Raw genomic sequence first — 21,194 nt, 5'->3', positions numbered from 1 at the left:
CTCAGCTACTGCTGTATTTTGTTAAACTTAAGTTTAAACTATAAACTGTGCAATTACCATTATCTCTCGATCTTTTTTATATTTTTGGATTTTCTCTAAATTATACCTGGAGTTTATCGACCTATTTTATAATCTGTTTAATATTTTAGTGCGATTTGCTCTATACGAATTTTTATATTATTTAACTCTGATAATGGTCGATAATCCAGCATAATTTTACGAATATTAATTACAAAAGAAAGTCAAGATTACATTCCGGAAATGATGTAATAACTAGTTGCGTATAATTTTAGTACTCATCAGATAAACTTTAAATGATTTAGTTATCAGAAATAGTTTATATATGTATATATATATTACTTATACGTTTTAATTTAAGTGTTGGAGAGTCTTTACGTTCCAAGCGTACAAATATCCCAAACTAAGGTGGATGCTTAAGGCTTAGCAAGTAGGAAAGAATCCGCATGATAATGTTCACTTCAGTTAAAATGTTTGTATTGTTTGTACGTCCGGTTGTAGCTTGTAGACCTTGTTTTCTTTGAACTTTTAATGAGTCTTGTAACTCAAAGAGTGTATGTACAAGCTACTTTTTTATAATGTTAAATAAATAACTCATCCTTTTCATTATATACCTTTTATTGAGTTGAAAATTGGTACTGTTTTGCAGTATTATGAATTAAGTTAAATGTTTCATATGCGTAGTTGGCTGCTGGACAGTCAAATTCAAACAGGACTGGAACTTGGAAACAGATATTATGAATATCCGGGATACTGGGTCGTTTCTATAAGAGTCGGGTTGGAAAATGGCGGTGCAGTGTGATGGGGGTGGAAAAGATGAACTAAAAACACATTTTATGATACGTGAAGGAGTGTACAAACTGATGACCCATTCCGAATATTCAAGGCCTAATCGTGTTGGCTATAACACGCAGACAAACACACCTGTGAAAGTATCATTTGTAACTTTACCAGATCAACCGACAGGGTGTAATGACCATATTTGCTTCAATGTTGGAAGGGAATTGTATGTTTATGTGTATAAAGGTGTTAAAAAGGTAAGGCAAATCATACAAGCACTTGAAATAGTGTACAGTATTGTGTGAGATACTTTAAAGTATGTCTTATGTATGTGGTATTTTGCATAGTACTTGTACCAAATTTTAAATTGTCTTAAGATGTTGAATTCAAATGTTATTATTTAGGCTCATTAGTAATTGAGTAGTTGCAAAAGTATTTGGTTAATCCAACAGCTAAGTTATGTAACTTAATGGTAAGAAATGCTGGTCTTACTTTCTTCTCTCTCGCAGTTCTTGTCTGGTATGCTTCATTATTCTTTTGGATTTTGACAAAATTGTTACAATTCATCAATGATGGTAAAGTAATTATATCACTTATTACTCCTACAACTTGAAGAATTGTGTAAAATGGAAGTTCTTAGCTAGTATTATTAGCAAGTTAAAAAAATAAAATTGATATGTATAATACAAATAAATGTACATAAAGACTCTTCACACCCAAAATTATTAGAGATACCTATTACTGACTTATAAATTACATACATTGTAATTCAAAAATACAAGTAAATCAAAATATTCTAGCATTTTATAATATTTTCTTTTTCAAATGATAAACTTATCAAACATTTTATACTGAAAATGAAAATATTTTACATTTACTAACCATTTAAGTTAAAAATATTTGCAATTTAACTTTCATTTATAATACACTTAAACTTGCAGATAGCATATTAAATCTTTTATTTATAATTAGAAATCTAAGTGATCACTGAAGTTTAATTACTAACTAGTTTGTCATAAGTTTTAGCTGCTAATATTCTCCTGTCTTAAGGAAAGTTCTGAGGACTATTTCTGTGGTGGTTGTAGCCAGGATTCAAAGGTATATCTTTTTGTTAGAAATGCTGATTTGATATCAACTTATGTGGAGTCTTACTGATAAGGAAATTAACTAAGTAACTAATTTTTAATGGCATATTGTATGTGTACTTTAATTCTTTTGACATTACAATGAGGTATCATAACAAATTATATTAAAAAAGTAACTTTATAGTGTTTTGTATCTAATTCATTTTACTTTGTATTTTTGTCACCGTTTTAAATGTGTTGTGAAAATCAAAAAGGAATTGCTTCCCAAAAAACGCGTGACGAGCAGATTTACCCCACAATGTTGCAAGTACTTAGGGTAATGGTAACGATACTACCTTAGTATCAAATGTATGTACATCAATTATAAAAAGTACAACTAGTAGATTTTGATATTGTAAAATGTACTAAAATAAATGTAAAATTCTGAATTTCATTTTCAGTAGGTAATTGAAACTTTTGAAGAACCCACCCAAAACTGTATTTATGTACTTAAAGATTAAAACTAGGAAATAACATTTAAGAGCTTAATCATCTTGTATTCTTTAACAAAAATCTTGTGATCAGCATTGTTGAAGGGCTAAATCTTATTTTCACATTTCATTTACTTATAAAATTATTTAAAAACTTTTTTTTTAATTGTCAGCTGTTTTTCATAATCCCTTTGGGATTTCCTAATTTCTTTTAACTTTCTAGCTTTCTTGTAGTTTAATGACAAACCTTGCCTGTAAATAACCCTTTATACAGTCGTGGCAGTGTTGTTTTTTTTTCAAATCTCAGGACAAAATTCTAGCTGCCACTTTAGCTTTGCCTGATGTATACTTATGAAGGAACATCCAAATATACAGGATGATTGGACAACACCTGTTCATACTAGTCACCTTTTCCCACATTTGTTTCCAGCTAAATAATGGATAATTCATAGCAAAATCACACTTTTGCTACTAATTCTATGATTGGTCAGAACTGAGATTTTTATTTGCACAAAGACCAGTGGTGTGTACTGGAAACTATTGAGAATATGATCAAGTAAACTGTTATCAAAAACAATCTTTAGCCTTTACTGAAATGGAACAATTAAACTTCACTTGTTGCTAGGCAACAATTTAAAAAAATTGTGTGTTTACACACATACACACACACACACACATATATATATATATATATGTAATGTTCAACTAATATTAGGTCTTATGAACACATAAATATTTATTCATATTAAAACTAGTTTCCTATGGTTAGATAGTGCAGAGCATAGCAAATCTTCTAATACAAATCAATGGTTATAAAACTAAAAAAAAGTTAAGTTGTTTTAAAGTTTTATTTCAATATGTTTCACATATTTCAAATGTTCTTCAACTTGGGAAAGAAGTAAATAGGCATTTCTGTTTTGGTCATTTAGATAAAAAAAAAGGTTGAAAGACTATTTCCATTAGTTAAGCTGTAAATACTATTTAAAAAATGTACTGTTTTTCAGTAAACAACATAGAATAGTATGCATAAGCTAAAAACAGTGTTTTGGAATGACAGGGAGATGGAAGTTCATTTTTTGTGTTTTTACATCTAAAGTGATCATGACATTCTAGGCACAATTTAGCACAAAACTGAAACTGGAGTAAAAATATAAAAAGTCACAATCCTAACTTAACTGTTGGTAAAATGAATGCAATTAATGTCATATTTTTAAAAGATTTTATCTGTACTTAGTACAATTTCTGTTAATTTATACAAAAATGTGCCTAAGATAATTTTTACCTTGTGTTTCATTTATGTGTGATAGTTTCTGTGCATTGAAAAGGACTTTTGGTTTGCACTTCAAGTCATATATAATCAACTATCAATAGTAAATCAAACATAAATTACAGTTGATGAAGCTTAATGGTTTATGTTTTGCTATCAGTTTTTCACTATTTGTGTGTATTGGTTTTCTGTTAAAAAAGACGTGTTTATTAACTTAGGAAAAAAAAGGAGATACATATTAAAAGAAGAGGGTTTATTAACTTAAGTAAATTTTTATTGTTATTAGAATTGTTTATCAGCATGTTTCATTTAGTTGAATTTTGTTTATAAACTTTTGTTTCATGGTTAATCTTTAAACTTGTGAAATTGCTCCCCCTCTATGTTTGTATTTTGTTGTCTGCTTATAAGTTTAAGGCTAATTAAAAACAGCTGCTGAAAAATATAAATAATTCACATGTTTCGGGTAAAATTTTATTGTATTTGCTGGTAAACACCATTTGGTTTCCAGGCAGCAGACCTTACAAAACCTGTGGACAAACGTGTGTATAAGGGCACATATCCCACCTGCCATGACTTCAACCTGCACACACTAACTAGTGAAAATGTTTCACTTTTAGTTGGTTTTTCTGCTGGTCAGATTCAACTTATTGATCCTATCAAGAAAGAACTTAGCAAGCTTTACAATGAAGAGGTTAGTTTCATACAAGAATTTTTCCATTTGAAGAGAACTAAGAGTTTGAAGAGTGATTTTAGGGCACTTAATTTTTGTGAGATGCATTTTTTGTTTTGTTTTTAATTATCTTGAATTTCACCATAAATTAAAAAAATGTGCACATTATCAAATTAGGAAATTTGGATATGGACGTTTTTGTTGAATAATCAAGAAGCTATTAACTAAATGTGCTGTTTATGTTTATTTAGCTTCTCCTACATCTTCTTTTGTGTTATTGCATGTGATGCATGCTGAGGTATTGCTTTATATGATCCTCCATCACTGAATATTGTCCACATGCAATAATGTATGCAGTTGGATCAGTACACTGGATCATCAGTTTCTCAAGATGTCAGTAATACTATTAAATCACTGTGTGTTTGACAGATCATGTTGCTGTTATATTTACATGTATGTTAGTAATTTAAATCCTAAAACTAAAATCTTATAGCAGATGTTAATTGAATGAAAAGTTACACTTTATTGATTTATATTGGATATCAAGTTGAAGATCGTAAATCTCTTGAATTTGCACAACATTCATAACTATACTAAAAAAAGTTTTTATTTTTAACTGTAATATTAAATTTGATATAAACACATTATCATCTGTTCTGAACATTAAGGAAGCAAACATTTTTGTGTAGTACAGTGTGGAAAATTACACCTGAATGCATTTTAGAAAATGGGATTATAACATGTTATGTTCACATGCAGTGAGAATCCATTGTTGTTTCAGTCTATTTTGTACTTGTTGCCTTCTATAGAAAGATATTACTTCCATTTCAGCTTCAGATTTGATTATTGCTGTTATGATATTTATTTCAGTTTTAGTTATTTGTTTCTTAAAATTGTAGTAATTGTACCTACTGGTAGCAACAAAAAGTTTTGACAGTTATACAGATGACTCTTAGTTTAATTCTATCGTGACAGATCATAGGTCAAGGGCCATCTCTTCACTTTTGTTGATGTTGCCTAATCATGATTGTAATTCTTTAAATTTTGAGAACATCAATGTTCAAAGACTGTCACTTGCGATACATTGTCAATGAAGTGGTTTTATTTACTATATTAATAGAAAAAAAAAGATTATTATAAAATATTTTTAAACTTTAACTCTGATATTAATTTGGCTGAGGAATAATTTAACCATAAGATCGCACACTTTCAATTTTTGGATTTATTTATTGCTTTGTCTTTTTCAGAATTAAAGTCCAAGCATTTTTGTGTATGTCTTATTACTATATATTTCAGTGTTGAACGTAACATACACAATACACTAGTACATAAAAACTATCATTAACAGTGTTGTTAGTTTCACGAGTAGTACCGAACAATTATTGGAATTATCTAACTGATTAATCAGTGGGCCAAGTAATTGATAATATTCAATTAGTCAGTTGCTGTTACATGAAACTAATCTTCTTAACTTCAAACTGTTGTTTTTAAAACATTTTGTTTATTACTCTTTATAAATACAATAAACATTTTCAGGTACATTAATTTAAGACAAGTTTTTAGTCCTAAACTGTTTTACTTAAAATTATATTGTATTCACAGTAAAATACAAAAATGTTAACAAGCTAAAATTAGAATTAAAAGCTCCCTGTTAGTTTTCTTATAGATGTTCATATGACTACTAAATCTGGTGAATGTTTGTTGAGAAAATAAACGTTCTGTGACTAATAATAAGTTGAGCAGAAAGATTTAATACAGTAGTTAGATTACTAATAGGCACAGATTAATTTTTTGGGATCAAGTTTATGATTTTATATAAATACAATCATAATAAGGTAGTTAGTCACTTAATGGTGAATTGAACATACATAACTGAATTGAAGCAATCAAGCATGTGGATAGATTAGGTGCATTTTCATTCTAGGGAGAGAAACTTAACAGTATGTGCTACTTCCCTTGTTAGAATTAGAAAAGAATAAGATTATGATGGGTATAAAATTACTAATTATTTTGTACATGACAATTTTGTGAAGTATGTTGACAGATTATTGTTTTTAACTAAGACACTGTCCTTTATACATTTTCAATTGTCATTGCACATCAGGCTAAAACATGTGTCTGTAGTAACAATTCCAAGAAAAAATTATGGTAGCAGAGGAAATTTTTTAATTTATTTTTTTATTCTTAAACATTATAACATTGTACTCTAGTTTATCATTATTAAAAAGTTTTTCACACATCCATTCAATTTAAAAAATGTGTTGCTTTCAATAACTTATTTTTATCTGTTGTTTTAGTAAATAATTTTAATTAGAATGCATTTAATAGTTCTTTATATAATTATTTTCATTAAAATACATCATATTATAAATGCCAGTTATGCATTTTGAATATAAACTCCCAACATTTAAATTAATAAAATAATTATTTCAAAATTAATAAATCAACTCCATAATGTAAATATTTTAAAAGGTTTATTTATTCTGTTTTACACTAATATATAGACATTGTTGGACTTAAGTTGTGGTGAAATAGAAACTGCTGTAAAAAATGTTGTAGTTGAATTAGATCAATAATTATATGCATTTAAATGTTTGCAAGAATTTTGAACTGGAATGCACTTCCTTGTCTTTAACTCCTGCACTTTAAGCACAAGCCATCTCTAATTTAGCATGAAAGAATAGAGAGAAATCAGCTAGTCATCACCACTCACTGCTAAATCTTAGGCTACTCTTTTCACCAATGAATAGTGGGATTGACTATAACATTATAATGCCCTCACAGCTGAAAGAGTGAGCATGCTTGGTGAAACTATTTCTCTGAATGGAATTGAGAAACTTGCAAATTATATTAAATGGGAAACTGTTACCAAACATAATGAAATAAGTGCAACTATTATTATTAGTTTATAGATCATGTTTCAACTTATATTGGATATCAGTATTAGGTATTGAAACCTAAAGAAACTATGAGTTCAAAAAAGGACACTGATATAGCTTCCATCAATAAACTTAAACAAGCATCACTTTAAGGAGAAGGTTTCAAGTTCTTTCTTGCAAAAACAAACATGTGAAATATATTCAGCAAAAATTAACATAATAACAAAATAAAAATACAAATATCTTTTCATATAACTTTGTTATGAAGTTGAATTTTTTATGATATTAATTTGGAGTTGTGTTGTGGAAGTGCTCATAACGAAACTTGGTCATGTGAATATTAGGGTTAAAATATCACTGATGGGTAAACATAAGACTAGGTTCTCTTGATGTTTGGAAGAGGAAGCTTAAAATTTAAGGAGGCCAGGCATGGCCAGGTAGTTAAGGCACTTGACTCGTAATCTGAGGGTTGTGGGTTTGAATCCCCATCACACCAAAGCATGCCTGCTTTTTCAGCCATGGGGCTATTATATGTGACGGTCAATCCCATTATTCATTGGTAAAAGAGTAGCCCAAGACTTGGTGGTGACTAGCTGCCTTTCCTTTAATCTTACACTGCTAAATTAGGGATGGCTAGCACAGATAGCCCTCGAGTGGCTTTGTGCGAAATTAAAAAACAAACAAACAACTCTAAGTTGAAGCCTTCTTTGTTTTTAAGGTCAGTAAAGTTTACCACAAACACTTTTCCTCGGTATTACATGAGCTATATTGCAGTTGCAATGTACTTAAATATAACTTTGGCACGTGTTTTTATAATTATTATATACAATATAGAATGTAATGTTGAAGAAAATTTATAGTGTGCTTTTGTTTCATACCTTAATAAAGTGATTGACACTTGTAAATTTTAGTATTATACTAATTTACTGATTTTGTTATTGTTCACCGAAATTCAGTTAGTACATCTACAACTGTATTTTATCATGTGGCTGAATAGATAAAGATTACAACTCTGTCAGCATTTTCTACATGATCTGATTAGAGGTTTGAGACATGTCATTGACACTTACAACTGGGACACAAATTTAGAAAAGTAAAAGGTGTGGAGTTACAAATGTAACACATATACAGCATTTTTTTAACACTAAAGGCAAGTTATATAAATATAAAACTGTAAAAAATGAGTAAATTTAAACTGTCGCTAAAGTAGTCCAAATGTTGCTAATGAGTACTGTGAGCAGTTGTCTTTCCTTATTTTGACAGTTTGATATAGTTTTAGTAACTTCCTCATAACTCAGAAACAAATAAACTCCGTGCAGCTAAAAGGGCTAATATGTTTGATGGGACTGAGAGTCAAACTTGATTCATGAAGCAACCCTCTAATCACTCTGCCATATTTACTTAAAGCTGAGTAAGCTTGAATAAAGCAAAACTAATAATAATGGCAATATTCCAATTACTTGAATAACAGAAATTATTTAGATTATTTGTTTATTTTGTGTTGATCTTGACACTAATTGGTTTAGATTGACAAATTTGGATTAATCCAAAGCAGTAATGAAAAATAATAAAGGCAATATGTCAATTATGTGAATAGTGGTATAAATGGAAACACTAATTTTGATTAGTTGTTTATTCTCATGATATTAATAAACTAATTCACAGTTTTGACTAACCAGTTATGTGATGATAATGTAATTGATACTCATAGGTAATCAAATTATTCACACAACTGTAACTTGCATTAACTTCATCAGGATATGTGTTTTTTGGATATTTTCCTTCCAGGCACAGTTTTTCCTCGAACTTTGTGGTTGGTAAGAAAAGGGATTCTTATTTGTTGAAAAGTATGTCTTGCACTTTGTACTGGAAACAACCAAGAATAAAGATTACAAGATTGTTAAGAGGTACAAACTTTGGTGCCTACTGAAATGGAATAGCTAAATTCTACTCATTTCTTGGTGACAGTGCAAAACATTCCACACAAAACTGGGCAAACTACAAACATTTTGAGACTTTTCATATTTTTACTTAATAATACCCCTGTGCTTACCATTAGCAATAATATCCTTCTATTAATGAAACAGGAACCAAATAGATGTAATAGTTGATTAATTAGTTTTACTGTATATGTATACTCTGTCAATCAAAGTGTTAGCCAGATTTATAGTGAAACACAATTTTGTTAGTTTTGTACCAGTTATACATGCATAATACTTCCATTTATGTTAACTGTATGTGATGTTAAGTTGAAACTTGTGGAAAAAAAAACTAATCAAACATTTAAGAGAACTCTGAGTTTGAAGACACAGTTAAGAGTACACCAGTTTCCTTGTTATTCTTAAATTGTGGTCAGTTCTTAATGCTACTTTTTGATTATTAGTTAGATTGGTTAATGTGAGGCACTGAAATGCTTTTGCTGTCAGCAAAGTTTTATTGGTTTTAAGTAACATAAACGTAATGAAACTTTACCAAAATGACATCTATGGACAACGTATTAGGAAGTTTTTGTCTGTATTTCTTGAACTGTATGTCTTTTCATTTCTTGGCTAACACTTGTGAATGCTAAATTTTGTTTAAAGTGAAATATCAAAAATTTGAAGAATTATGTCAAGTAATAGTTTTGAAAATTATGAATCTTCATAAATTTTGAAACCCAGAAAAACTTTTTACTTTGAACATGATTGTTGAAGAAGTGAGGTCTGTAAAACTTAAAATATTATTTATCTGTAAAATCTGAATATAATGTGGATTAACTTATATTTGAGATGTTTAGTGGGTGTTCTGTAAACTTGAACCTTCCAACATGCCATCTGGTATAGTTTTTAGAAAATAATTATTCACACATATATGTAGGAGAAGGAAATAATTGTTTTAAAATTTTTTACTGTAATACTGAATTATTTAATAGTCTTGATTTTTGTTTTTTCTTACTTTAATTTTTTTTTCTTACAGAGGTTAATTGACAAAACAAGGGTAACTTGCTTAAAATGGGTTCCAGGGTCTCCAAACCTTTTTTTAGTTTCACATAGCAGTGGACAGATGTATGTATATAAAGATGATTTACCATGTGGTACTACACCACCACATTATCAAATCTTTAAGCAGGGAGAAAATTTTGCTGTATATACATGTAAAACAAAGAGTACAAGAAATCCATTGTACAGGTGGATTGTTGGAGAAGGCTCGTTAAATCAGTTTTCATTTTCGCCTTGTTCTCAATACTTGGCAACTGTGAGCCAAGATGGATTTCTTCGTGTGTTTAACTATGACACAATGGACCTTGTTGGATTGGTACGCAGCTACTTTGGAGGGCTGTTATGTGTGTGTTGGAGTCCAGATAGCAAGTATATTGTTGTGGGAGGGGAAGACGATTTAGTAACTGTTTGGTCTTTTCTTGAAAAGCGAGTAGTTGCACGAGGTTACGGACACAAATCATGGGTGAATGTTGTGGCATTCGATGCACACAATATTTCCTATGCAGATGGTGTTGATTTTGGTGGAAGTGAAGAAGACCTATCACCATTAATAGCATCAACTGGTCCAAATGATTCTTCAAAACTGAGCATCCCAAACAATTCCAAATCAAGTGCTTCAGGGACAAGCGTGTATCAGTCTTCAACAGCTACTTCTAACAGAAGTTCTTTAGATATGCAGACTTTAAATATTACTTCCTACAGGTTTGGCTCTGTTGGGCAAGACACTCAATTTTGTCTCTGGGATTTAACTGAAGATGTTTTAAAACAGCCAATGGGGCGAATGCGAACTAGTGTTGTGCTGACTAATCCCTCCATACAGCTCTTTCCTCTAACAAAGTTCAACAATGTGGGTCATGCTCAGGCAAATTGTATAGCTAAAGATACTTCTATGGTAGATGGCAACTTAGTTTCACCCTTGAATGTTGTAAGTAAAAGTGGTACATTAGAAAAGGAAAAAAAAGTGGATAAAGATCACAAAAGGAACTTCAGTCTTTCCTCACGTAGTAATGACAAAAATAGTCTAAATAAATCAAGTTACAGTAAGGCTTTGGATGACCCTGTCAGATTGATTGGAACAACCATTTGCCCACGCCTTGATGAAGTGCCAATGTTAGAACCACTTGTGTGTAAAAGAATTGCTCATGAACGGTTGACAGACTTAGTATTCAGAGAAGACTGTGCTGTGACAGCATGTCAGGAGGGCTATGTATGCACATGGGCAAGGCCTGGAAAAACGGTATGTTTTGCCTTCAAACATTAGACAAAAAATATTATAGATCCACTCCAAAGTGTTTGTTATTGTTTTCATGTAGTAAATGTAATCATTTCTCTAGTAGTAGTAGTTTAGGTTTGTACTGTAATAAAAGAACACTACATTCTATAAAAGAAAGTTTTATTTTAACTTCATATATCATAAGTATTCACTTTAACATATTATTTTCAAATACTAATAATGTGGACTTTATTCCTTACTTTTTACATATTTTGTACCAACTAACTTAATAGATTCCTGCTGAGATATTTATGGGTGTATGATGTTTTATTAGGCTATATTATAATATCCTTCAATTTTACGCAGGCAATAGGTATGATTTTTTACGACTTGCAATATACAGTCATAACGATTGGCAATATTATTTATTTACAATACACAGTGCAAGTTTTTTGTCAGAAAACTGTAAATTAAACATAAACTGTTTTATTTTCTATATTAATATAATTTGCATTTATAGTAAATTCAATATATACAGTGAAAAAGAAGTAATAAAAATATTTGATCAAATGCATACACTTGGTTCAAATACATTCATTCCAAAATAATTTAAAATATCTAGAATAAACCTGTATTTGAAAGTATGTCTTACTGTTTAACTAGTAGTGTGAATGGATAATATTTGGAGTTTCAATTTCATAAAAATCGTTAATTTTTTGCCATATATGATTTTACAATATACAGTAAACACAAATTGAAGTATGTAATATAAATTAAGACCAAAACAAGTTTTCTTAAGAAAAAAAATCCAATATTTTGAAAGTTTTTAATTAACACAGCATCTCTATTTGTAACATAATTCATAATTGGCATTATATATCAACTACATATCTTCTTTAAAGCAAAAACTCTAAAAATAATTATCTCAAAGTACTGTTCCATTATATAAACAAAAGTGTTCCTAATGAATGTTGTTTCCTTGCAGACAAAGGACAATGATATAAACTTCAATTGCAAGAAATATGGCTCTCCTGAAAACAATAAACATAAAGTTTTGATATGAAAGACATCAGTAATGAAGATAAAGCTCAAGTATGTTAAAAATTAGCATATTAGCTCTTCCATATTATTAGTTAACTTTTGTAATTTGTTTTTTAAGTTGAACTAATAAGTTTAAAAAATCATTTTCAAGAAAACTATTATAGTTAGCTGATATTAAATGTTTTCTCTGTTTTTCATTAGTTGTTTGAAAGAGGTGCTATTAAAATTCATGAAACTTTACATTTTTTTGGCATTAGAAAGACTAAAATAAATGTCTTAGAAAAACTGTCTTTGTTGATTTAACCTGCCAGAATTTTTGTATGCAGATTTGTATAGGTCTTTCTTAAGATTAACTCTTTTGAAAGAAAGTTTTAATGTCTTACATTCACATTTTATTAAATTATGTTTTGTAATGTTATACCAATTAACGTAATAAAATCTTAGCTAATAATCTACATGTTAATAGTATATACACTTTAAGTTTCTAATTCTACAAAGACATATTTTTAAAAATCTTTAAATTCTCTTGGTTAGAGAAAATATGCTGTTCTGTGTTCTGAACAGACAAGTCAGTTTCATTCAGAGCATAAGCAACATTGCAGTGAGAAACTTAACCACTAGCTTGGATGAATTTGTATTCACTCACTCTTGTTACATAATTAGAAAGTCAAGAAAATTGTAAGAGTTTGAGGATATTGTTTACTTTTTGTATGTTTTTAGTCTATGTAGTTTGCATTATTGGATTAAATAAAATTTATCAAGCACATTACTATTATTAGCATAAAAAAGTAGATTTAAATGTCTTTGGTAATCAACAGCAAGAAAAAAATATTGGGCAGGTACTTGTTTTTCGCGTTTATTTTTCATTTATTATTATAAAAATAGCTAAAATGTAAAAATAGGAATTTTTATTTTAAGCTAGTTAACATTAGATTAAGTAAAATAAATAATAAATGGTTTCACAAGGCACACACAAAAGTGGTGTAATAATGTAATTCAGTAGTATCACATGAACATGCACTTTGAAAGATTTACAGCTTATAAAGGCATAGATAATAGTCAGATGTGGTTTAAAGGGCAATAACATTTAATTATAAATAGACATATACTATTACAAGCAGTTACTTAGGGTAAATGAATGCAGTTTCATGTTACAATTTGAAACTGTTATAGACAGTAAAAATGTAATTGAGATTTTTTTTGTCAGTTACAAGCTTGATCATATTGACCCATCCTGTTTTGAGTTGAGTTTAGATAGAATATAGTTTTACTGAAAAAAAATCTTTGAAATGTATTAAGGAGGTTTAAGAGATTACACAAAGGAAATCTGAGATGTGTGAAGTGAGAAAAAGTACTTTTAATCTTAACATGAAAATTAATTTGAACACAGACTATTCAAAACAAATACTCAATTTATTTATAAATAATTATTTATTTCAGTTTATTAAAAATACTTTACTAAAACGTGTAAGTTTGTTTTGTATGTGAAAGACTTACAAGTTAACTGAAAAACTGCCAAATTTTGGAAAGATGTAAGTTTTATATAAAAGTTAGAAGTATTAAAATCTGTAAAGACTTGAATGAATGCATGAAGATCATATGGATAGTCAAATCGACAAATCTTGTGTTGAGAGAGCTAATTGTATGTTATGAGAATGTTATTATAGATTCTGTACTGTTCTTGAAACTAACTTTTGCACAGTTTGATGGTACTGTTGTAAAACTCAGCAGATTATGCTGCAACAGTACTTTGCTAAGTATGACAGAATCTGTTTCATAACACAAGTCATGAAAAACTTCAGAGGCAGTACACACCTCTTCACACACAAAGCTGTCTTCTCTGAGGGTCTGCCTTAGAGATTTGCATGCCGCTATCCCTCGGGCAACTTCTACCTGAGCTCATGAGATTTCTTGTGAATTGAATGGCTTAATGATAAGGTTATGTAGTAAAAGTCCACCACCAATGATAGGCCAACACAGCCTCCTGCATGTTAACTCTGCTCTTTCTGTAGTTTTGGGTAGTGGACTTCTTTAGGCTACCAGGGCTTTCAAATTCAGCCCCTTTTTGAGGCATTCTTTCCCTTCTATGATAACGTTTCTCCCTGTGGAAGAGAAATTTCAACATTTTAACATTATTTAGCTCTGATTTATTAGGTATGCACCATTTCTTTAATTCCTCTACTTTATAATATTTATTTTGTTCCATACTTCTTAATTTTAACCTTAACTCCTTTTGTTTACCATTTTTTGGCGACTTATTTCTCCATAATATCAAGCCTTACCCTTCCTGTCTATCTGTTCCATATTTCTCTAATTTTAGTCTCTCTCCATTTTATTTTGCATTTCTTATGTTTGAGATTGCCTTTACCTGTGTGGGTTGGACTGTTGGTATTGGTTTTGCCCTCCAGTACCCACTTCTATTGTTTTTATGTGATCTTTTTATATTTCACTTCTTTACCTCTATACACCTGCAGTCCAAAGCAACTCTGTGGTTGCCCAGTGAGATTTTCATTTCCTTCACTTTTCCACTATAGCTGTTCCACTTCTACAATTTCCTTCTCACTTGCTTCTTTGTTCATGAGGGTTGTTGGACAGGTATACTCTTATATTTCAACTTTGACTTCTTTCTTCCCTTCATAATTCTTTTTGTCTAGCCCCTTTCTTTGCCCTGATTTGTATTTCTGATTTGATCATGGACTGAGGCAGTGTGTCATCAATTCTTGCATTATTTCCACGCTGTCCCCACCTCCACTTCCACTTTTGTGCCACATTTTTGCAACTTCCTTTTCTGTCTTTTGTTTCCTAGTTTCTTCTACCCAATGTCAGACTTATTAGTAATGTTTCCATCATATTGGGTCTAGTGTGAGCCCATTTGTCATACTTTTAAGCACCTTTGACCACTTTTCTTGTCCACACTAAGGGGTTTTTATACATTTTACCTGTGAACTTTCCAATTTTCTTGCTTCTGTTCTCATCTTGTTTCTTTTTTCCTTCCACTACAATCTATGTCCAAAGTTTCTTAGAGGTTTTCACTTAATATCTTATTTAATGTGGGTGGGTAGGTTGTTTTTAAGTCATTCTCTGCTGAGCTCAACCTTCTTCCCTCCATTTGCAAGCTATGGACTTTGCAGTCACTAGGATTTGAGCTGATCCTACTCATTCTGTTGATGTTTTTAGTGTTTGATCTTGGGTTTATGGGGATTACTTATTATCCCTTTGGGTCACACACGTATATACCTCATTTATTGGTCCTATCATGACCAGAGGTATTCCTTACAGGTTTTTTACCTCAGTGGTTCTCCTGTTCTTTCTTCCATAATAGTATTTGTATAGATTGCTGGATTGATCCAACATCACCTTCTGTCAGCTACCTGCACTCACTCATACCAGTAATACATCTCTTCACATCTTGTTGGAGAGCATCTCTGAATATCAATGTAGTGTATGGACTTTGTTGGGTATGATCTCATTATTACCTCTCCTAGTGGATTATTTCATGTGCCTAACAACTTTTTAGCTCTTCCTAAACTAATTGCCTTGAGGAATTTCAACCCCAAATTCCTTGCTTTCAAAATCTGAACCTTTCTTTTTAAACAAACTCTCCATAGGTTCATTTCTTTGTCTACCAAGTACTGGGTACTGTGAACCACCTTTCTTTGTTGAACTGGGTTCTGCCTGCAAAATATCTCTTCTCTATTCTTCTGTGAGTGTGCTTCCTTTGAAGCTTCACTTATTGTTTCATAGCCAACACTATCTCTCCTTCATTTTTCCTTTGTTCCAATTATTTGTTCTCTGTCCCTTGATGCTGGTGGTCACTATGTTCCTTCTAGTCTGATCTTATACTTGTTCTAATGATCATTCACCTTTCCAGCCTTTGGTTTTGGCCTTGAATAGGGACTCTTTGTCAATTCTTTTTATTAGTACCTCTTTTGCTGGCTTAATCATGATTTCCTTTTCTCTGCAATGTGACAATTTACCCACTCTTCCTAAGCCAGTTATTATACTCTATTGCTTTAACATCTTTCTTTTCCTTGTCATCATGGGATATTGTCCTTCCATCTTTATGTTTGGATTAGTCCAGCCCATCACCTGTTGAATCAGACTTTTCCCATATGGTAATCCTTTCATTTCCCATCTGGGCATCTATTTACTGGTCTTTCTGCTCACATGCAGATGCTGCTTTTAACATTGGTCTATCACCACCTTCCTCCTAATCATTCTATCTTTGGAAATCTTAATGAAGAAGTAGGATTTTGAAGAACTGAATCATTGATAACTTTGACAGGAAACTTAAAACCATGAAATTTTGTAACTCCCATTGTGTTCTTTTAAGAACTTGTTTAATTAAAACTTTGATGTAGCAGCTCACTTATGATTTTATACTAATTCATTAAAAATACTACTGGTAAATAAAGAGGTTTATGGAAAATGCAAGACATCAGTACTGCAGTTTTATCTAAAATTTGTCAAGGTAAATTTTACATAAAAGATAAAATTCTGTACAAAATGTTTTAAACAACTTTGATGCAGGATGTTTTACACAACATGAGCAATAAAAGTAGTATTAAATATTTTAACAAATGTGAAAAACCAATATGTAATAAAATTTACAGTTACAATTATTGAATATATGCATTTTTGCTAATTTCATAATTATATACATTAGTTAATTATGGATGCATTTGTAGTTCACATCTTTGAAAAGCAGGTATTATGATAAACTCAGGAACAGCTGTAATTTCTTTTTTAAATCCACATGTTCAGTTGAAGGATGCTTCAACTTTTATTGTGATGTAATAAGCTCACCCACTGATACTCTTGAATAGCAGTTTCCCTTGTTTAGTATTTAACAAAAGTTTAAAGTATCAATTGTATTATTTAACATCTGTCATTCTCTATAAAACTGATGGCATGTCTGTATATAATGCCAAGACCTCTACTGTGCTTGTCATATTCCAGCTGGCTTGATGAGACTTGATATTAAGCAAAAGGTTTTGTCAGCTATGGGTATACAGATATGACAAATGTAGTGTGGTTTGCAAAACATATTCTCCTTCAATTTCACTCATGGGTTATACAAGGTGTTCAGAAAGTCGCTGTGCAGTTTTGAAAGCAGTGATAACAGCATTCATTCAGTCTGTTTCAAGCCAGCAACTGATAGCAATGTTTAGAAACAAAATAAGGAGGATCCAAGCCTGTATTGATGCCAATGGGGGTCACTTTCAACATTGTTTATAATTGTCATCCATATTTTCCTCCTGTATTCTATATTGAAACATGTCTGTTAATAAATATATAAGTGCACAGTGACTTTCCAAACACCCTGTAGAATAAGATCAGTGTATAAGGATGTCTTCTCAATATGTTAGTCCCTTTAGAGAAATGCAGAGATGTCAACTATTAGGATTTGAGCGTAATCATTACGATTTTGGTGTATACAATACGACTATATACTCATACAGACAAATATTATGACTTTTTGCAACTCCCATATTATTATATATTATATAGGCCTATACAATAAAGTGATAAATTGTTCCCCCAGGGCTTGAAAGGGGTGAAAAGAAAATTTCTAGTGAGATACAAATAAATTTTGATAATAAATAAAAGACATAGTCCAAATGGCTACTTGCGATAATCATGTTTGTGCTTGAAATAATAAAAAATATTTGTATCTGCGACGTCTACCAATAGTTTGAGTGTGATGCTTCTCCATACTGGATACATGGGGGAATCCATAGTTATGTCATCAGTGCTTATTAGCCAATCAGCTCTCGCATAGATGGGTATTTCTCGTTTTCTAAACTGCATAGAAACACCAATGCAGTTGTTCACAAGAAGGAAAAGAGGCCTCATTCACCAGATTGTCTTGTTTCTGGCAAATCTAAAAGGACTAAAACTGTGAATCAAAAATTTAAGAAAGAGTATAGTGCAAAATATCTGGTCATTACATCAAGTCAGTGACAGTCATGCGTTTTGTACAGTTTGTCACATTGATTTTTCTGTGGCATGACGGGATAAACAATTGTTCTAAAGATACAAAATTAGCATCTAACCAACAAGAGGCTGAGGCAAAGACAAAAACGATGCAGATAACGACATTTATAAGTAAGAATTCAGAATATGAAACCACAAATGAAAAACTGATGTTCACACAATTCGTCATTGCTCATAATTTACCCCTAGCTATAGCCAATCATGTAGGACATCTATTCAGAAAAATGTTCCCAGACTCTGATATATTGAGAAAATATGGCTGTGCTAGAACTAAAACTATAGCCATTGTACAAATGTTGGGTTGTGAAGATGACAAAATGATTTCAAGCATACTTACTAACAGTGTTTACAGAAGTTTTTTAATTTATTTATTAAATACACAAAACACAGTCATAAATGAGCAATCTATAGCAGTAATAAATAAGAACAGTTATAATAATAACATAATAATAAACATCTTAGAGACATTGGTCAGGCCTAGTAGTCGCAAATGATAACAGGCTCTGTCTAAAATCATTACGCTCAGTCATTTGAAATAGTTGGCATCTCTGGAAATGTTATTGTCTTCTAAGTAGCTTCCCTAGGATATTTTGTTCCTTGTGTTTTCAGTCCATCAGTATTTTCCAGTTCTATCCTGAACACTTTTTTTTTTTTTTTTCATGTGAGATGCATGAATTCAATATGGATACATGTTCTACCCCTCTAAGGAAAGCACATTTTCTTACGTGGAAATCTTAAAATGTGCTGCTGCATGTAATTCTCAATCGAAGAATGTTGTAATTGTGATGTTGAGTTTTAACAAAATCTTATTTCTAGAAGGACTGAAGACCCTTGCAGATTGTTCAAACTGTACCATTCCACATTGCTCAATGGACTCTGACAAGTGGATTATAATGCAGTCAGTCTTTCTGTAAGTACATAAAAAGCAGACTGCTGTGTGGCAGTATTTTATTTCCAGATTGTATGTGTTTAATTTCTGTTTACCAGTTTTTTTTTGTATTTTGTGATATTTAAATTCCATTGTCTTCTTACTTTGCTATGTTATTCATTCCTCTACCTCAGAATTTTTTAACTTGTTTTTCTGTGGATACTTCAAATATTCTTACTGTTGTTTTTGTGATTGTTTTGACATTCTGATGCAAGTTGTTAATTCACTATGCATTAAGTGGTGATGCTTTCTTTAAGCCACTGGGTATTTAGTTTGTTTTTTATAATTCTGGAGACACTTTTCTCATTCTTCTTTCATTGTCAGTATTGAGCTTCTGATGTCTTTAATGTTTACTCAATGGTCAAAACATTTAGTGAGCTACTAATGTAAATAAACTATTCATATCATATAATTTATTTAATATCACTTTTGACAGTATTCACCTGGTCATTCATTGTTCACAGATTTTTTCTTTGCAGTGCCTGGATATTTTTTTGGATCTCATATTCTTTGTACTATACTTTTAATTTCAATGTGCATGTCTTTGTCACCTAAATACAACTTGGTTATTTCCTGAATCAGTTTTCTTGTAACTTAAAAATCAAATTTATTATTAGTTTGTCAACTAGCATTTTGTGAGGTAACATAAAATTTCTTCACAGAAGAACTACTCTTATTTGGCATAAAATTAGGCAGTTTATATTGAAGTTTATTCTTTTGTTAGTATTTTTATGTGATGTGTTAAAGACATTATTCCTGATATTTGTGTGAGTGAATAGAAAGTCTTTCTTTTCATTGTTTTAACTTCAGTTTTTGTTCAATTATTTGACTTCACCTTTAAATTTAAGATTGTGAGCAAATTTCTATTCTTCTCAGCTGTCTTTCAGTTAATGGATACGTAGCTGTTGGGTAAAATGAAATTCAATTTGGACCCTTTCTGTGTATAATTACACATTTTTTACTTTTCAGTTGACTTCATATTCTCATTCAGACTGTTTGCTTGATAATTTACATTTGAACTTATAATTGTGAGGGACAGGTCTTATGATTTATTTTAGTGTGATTTTAGTTTTGTAGACTGACATATGATACTGTTTGATTTTTCTGTATCACACTTTTGTTTTCCCATACTAGATCTGAAATTAGTTTGAGGGAGTTGTCAATGACATTTTTCTGCTGTCATCATATCTAAATGATTTATTGTTTATTGGATTGATGTTTTATAAGCATAAATTTTTTGTTATAAATAGAATTCTCTAACAATATTATATTCGTTTCTTATGGCTATAGCTCTTTTGAAAATTCCGTTTTAAGCAGTGATCAAGACATGGGTATAGTAACACCTGTCATGCTTCCCATTTTATAAAATTGTCTACTTGGTTAGTTACAGCAATAGATTCTCACAATTTAGATTAGTTGTGTAGGTTACTGTCAGTGAGACAGTGTCTTTCACTCCTAGTGACTTGTCATGCCATTTGGGAAAGCTGAGGATATTTGAGTGTTATATGCCCTATTGTTGCTTGGAGTTTGTGTGCATTTCCATGTGTTAAGACTGAAATGATTTATTTTTGATTTCTATTTTGACTCTTTAGATGTAAGCAGCATCCTTATATGACATGTTTTATTAATTGTACTGGATGTTCAAAAATGTAACAAGACTCTGCTATGAATTATCATTATCATAAAAACTGTACATTTCACTTAGAAACTATGAATCCATTAAAGCTATACACTTCTCTTTTAAGCATCCTTCTAGCCTTAATATCTCATTTTCTATAGTCTTTGAAATGATAATTTTGCTTGTAAAGAAAAAGTTCATAAAATGTTTGGACTAAAGAAGTCAATCAACAAGAATTAGACTTGTTTGA

The 21,194-nt window shown here is 30.7% G+C and overlaps 1 protein-coding gene across 3 annotated transcripts in view; it reads left to right on the top strand.

Annotated features, from left to right (window-relative positions):
- The first annotated feature begins 220 nt into the window (after positions 1 to 220).
- Positions 221 to 21,194, top strand: part of LOC143226695 (WD repeat-containing protein 20-like) — a 35,676-nt gene continuing 14,702 nt past the window's right edge. The window contains exons 1-5 of one of the 3 annotated variants that reach the window (XR_013014712.1): positions 221 to 1,055; positions 4,129 to 4,311; positions 10,125 to 11,384; positions 12,346 to 12,452; positions 19,218 to 19,308. Coding sequence is in view for 1 of the 3 variants with exons in the window: in XM_076458028.1 (XP_076314143.1) it covers positions 804 to 1,055; positions 4,129 to 4,311; positions 10,125 to 11,384; positions 12,346 to 12,423 (1,773 nt within the window). In the remaining 2 variants the exon portion in view is untranslated. Of the gene's footprint in view, positions 1,056 to 4,128; positions 4,312 to 10,124; positions 11,385 to 12,345; positions 12,453 to 19,214; positions 19,309 to 21,194 lie in introns of all 3 variants that reach the window. The other 2 variants (XR_013014711.1, XM_076458028.1) reach the window with 2 other exon arrangements.

This window comes from Tachypleus tridentatus, chromosome 1 (genome assembly GCF_004210375.1).
Source record: "Tachypleus tridentatus isolate NWPU-2018 chromosome 1, ASM421037v1, whole genome shotgun sequence".
NCBI lineage: Eukaryota > Metazoa > Arthropoda > Merostomata > Xiphosura > Limulidae > Tachypleus > Tachypleus tridentatus.
This window is presented reverse-complemented; position numbering and strand designations above follow the sequence as displayed.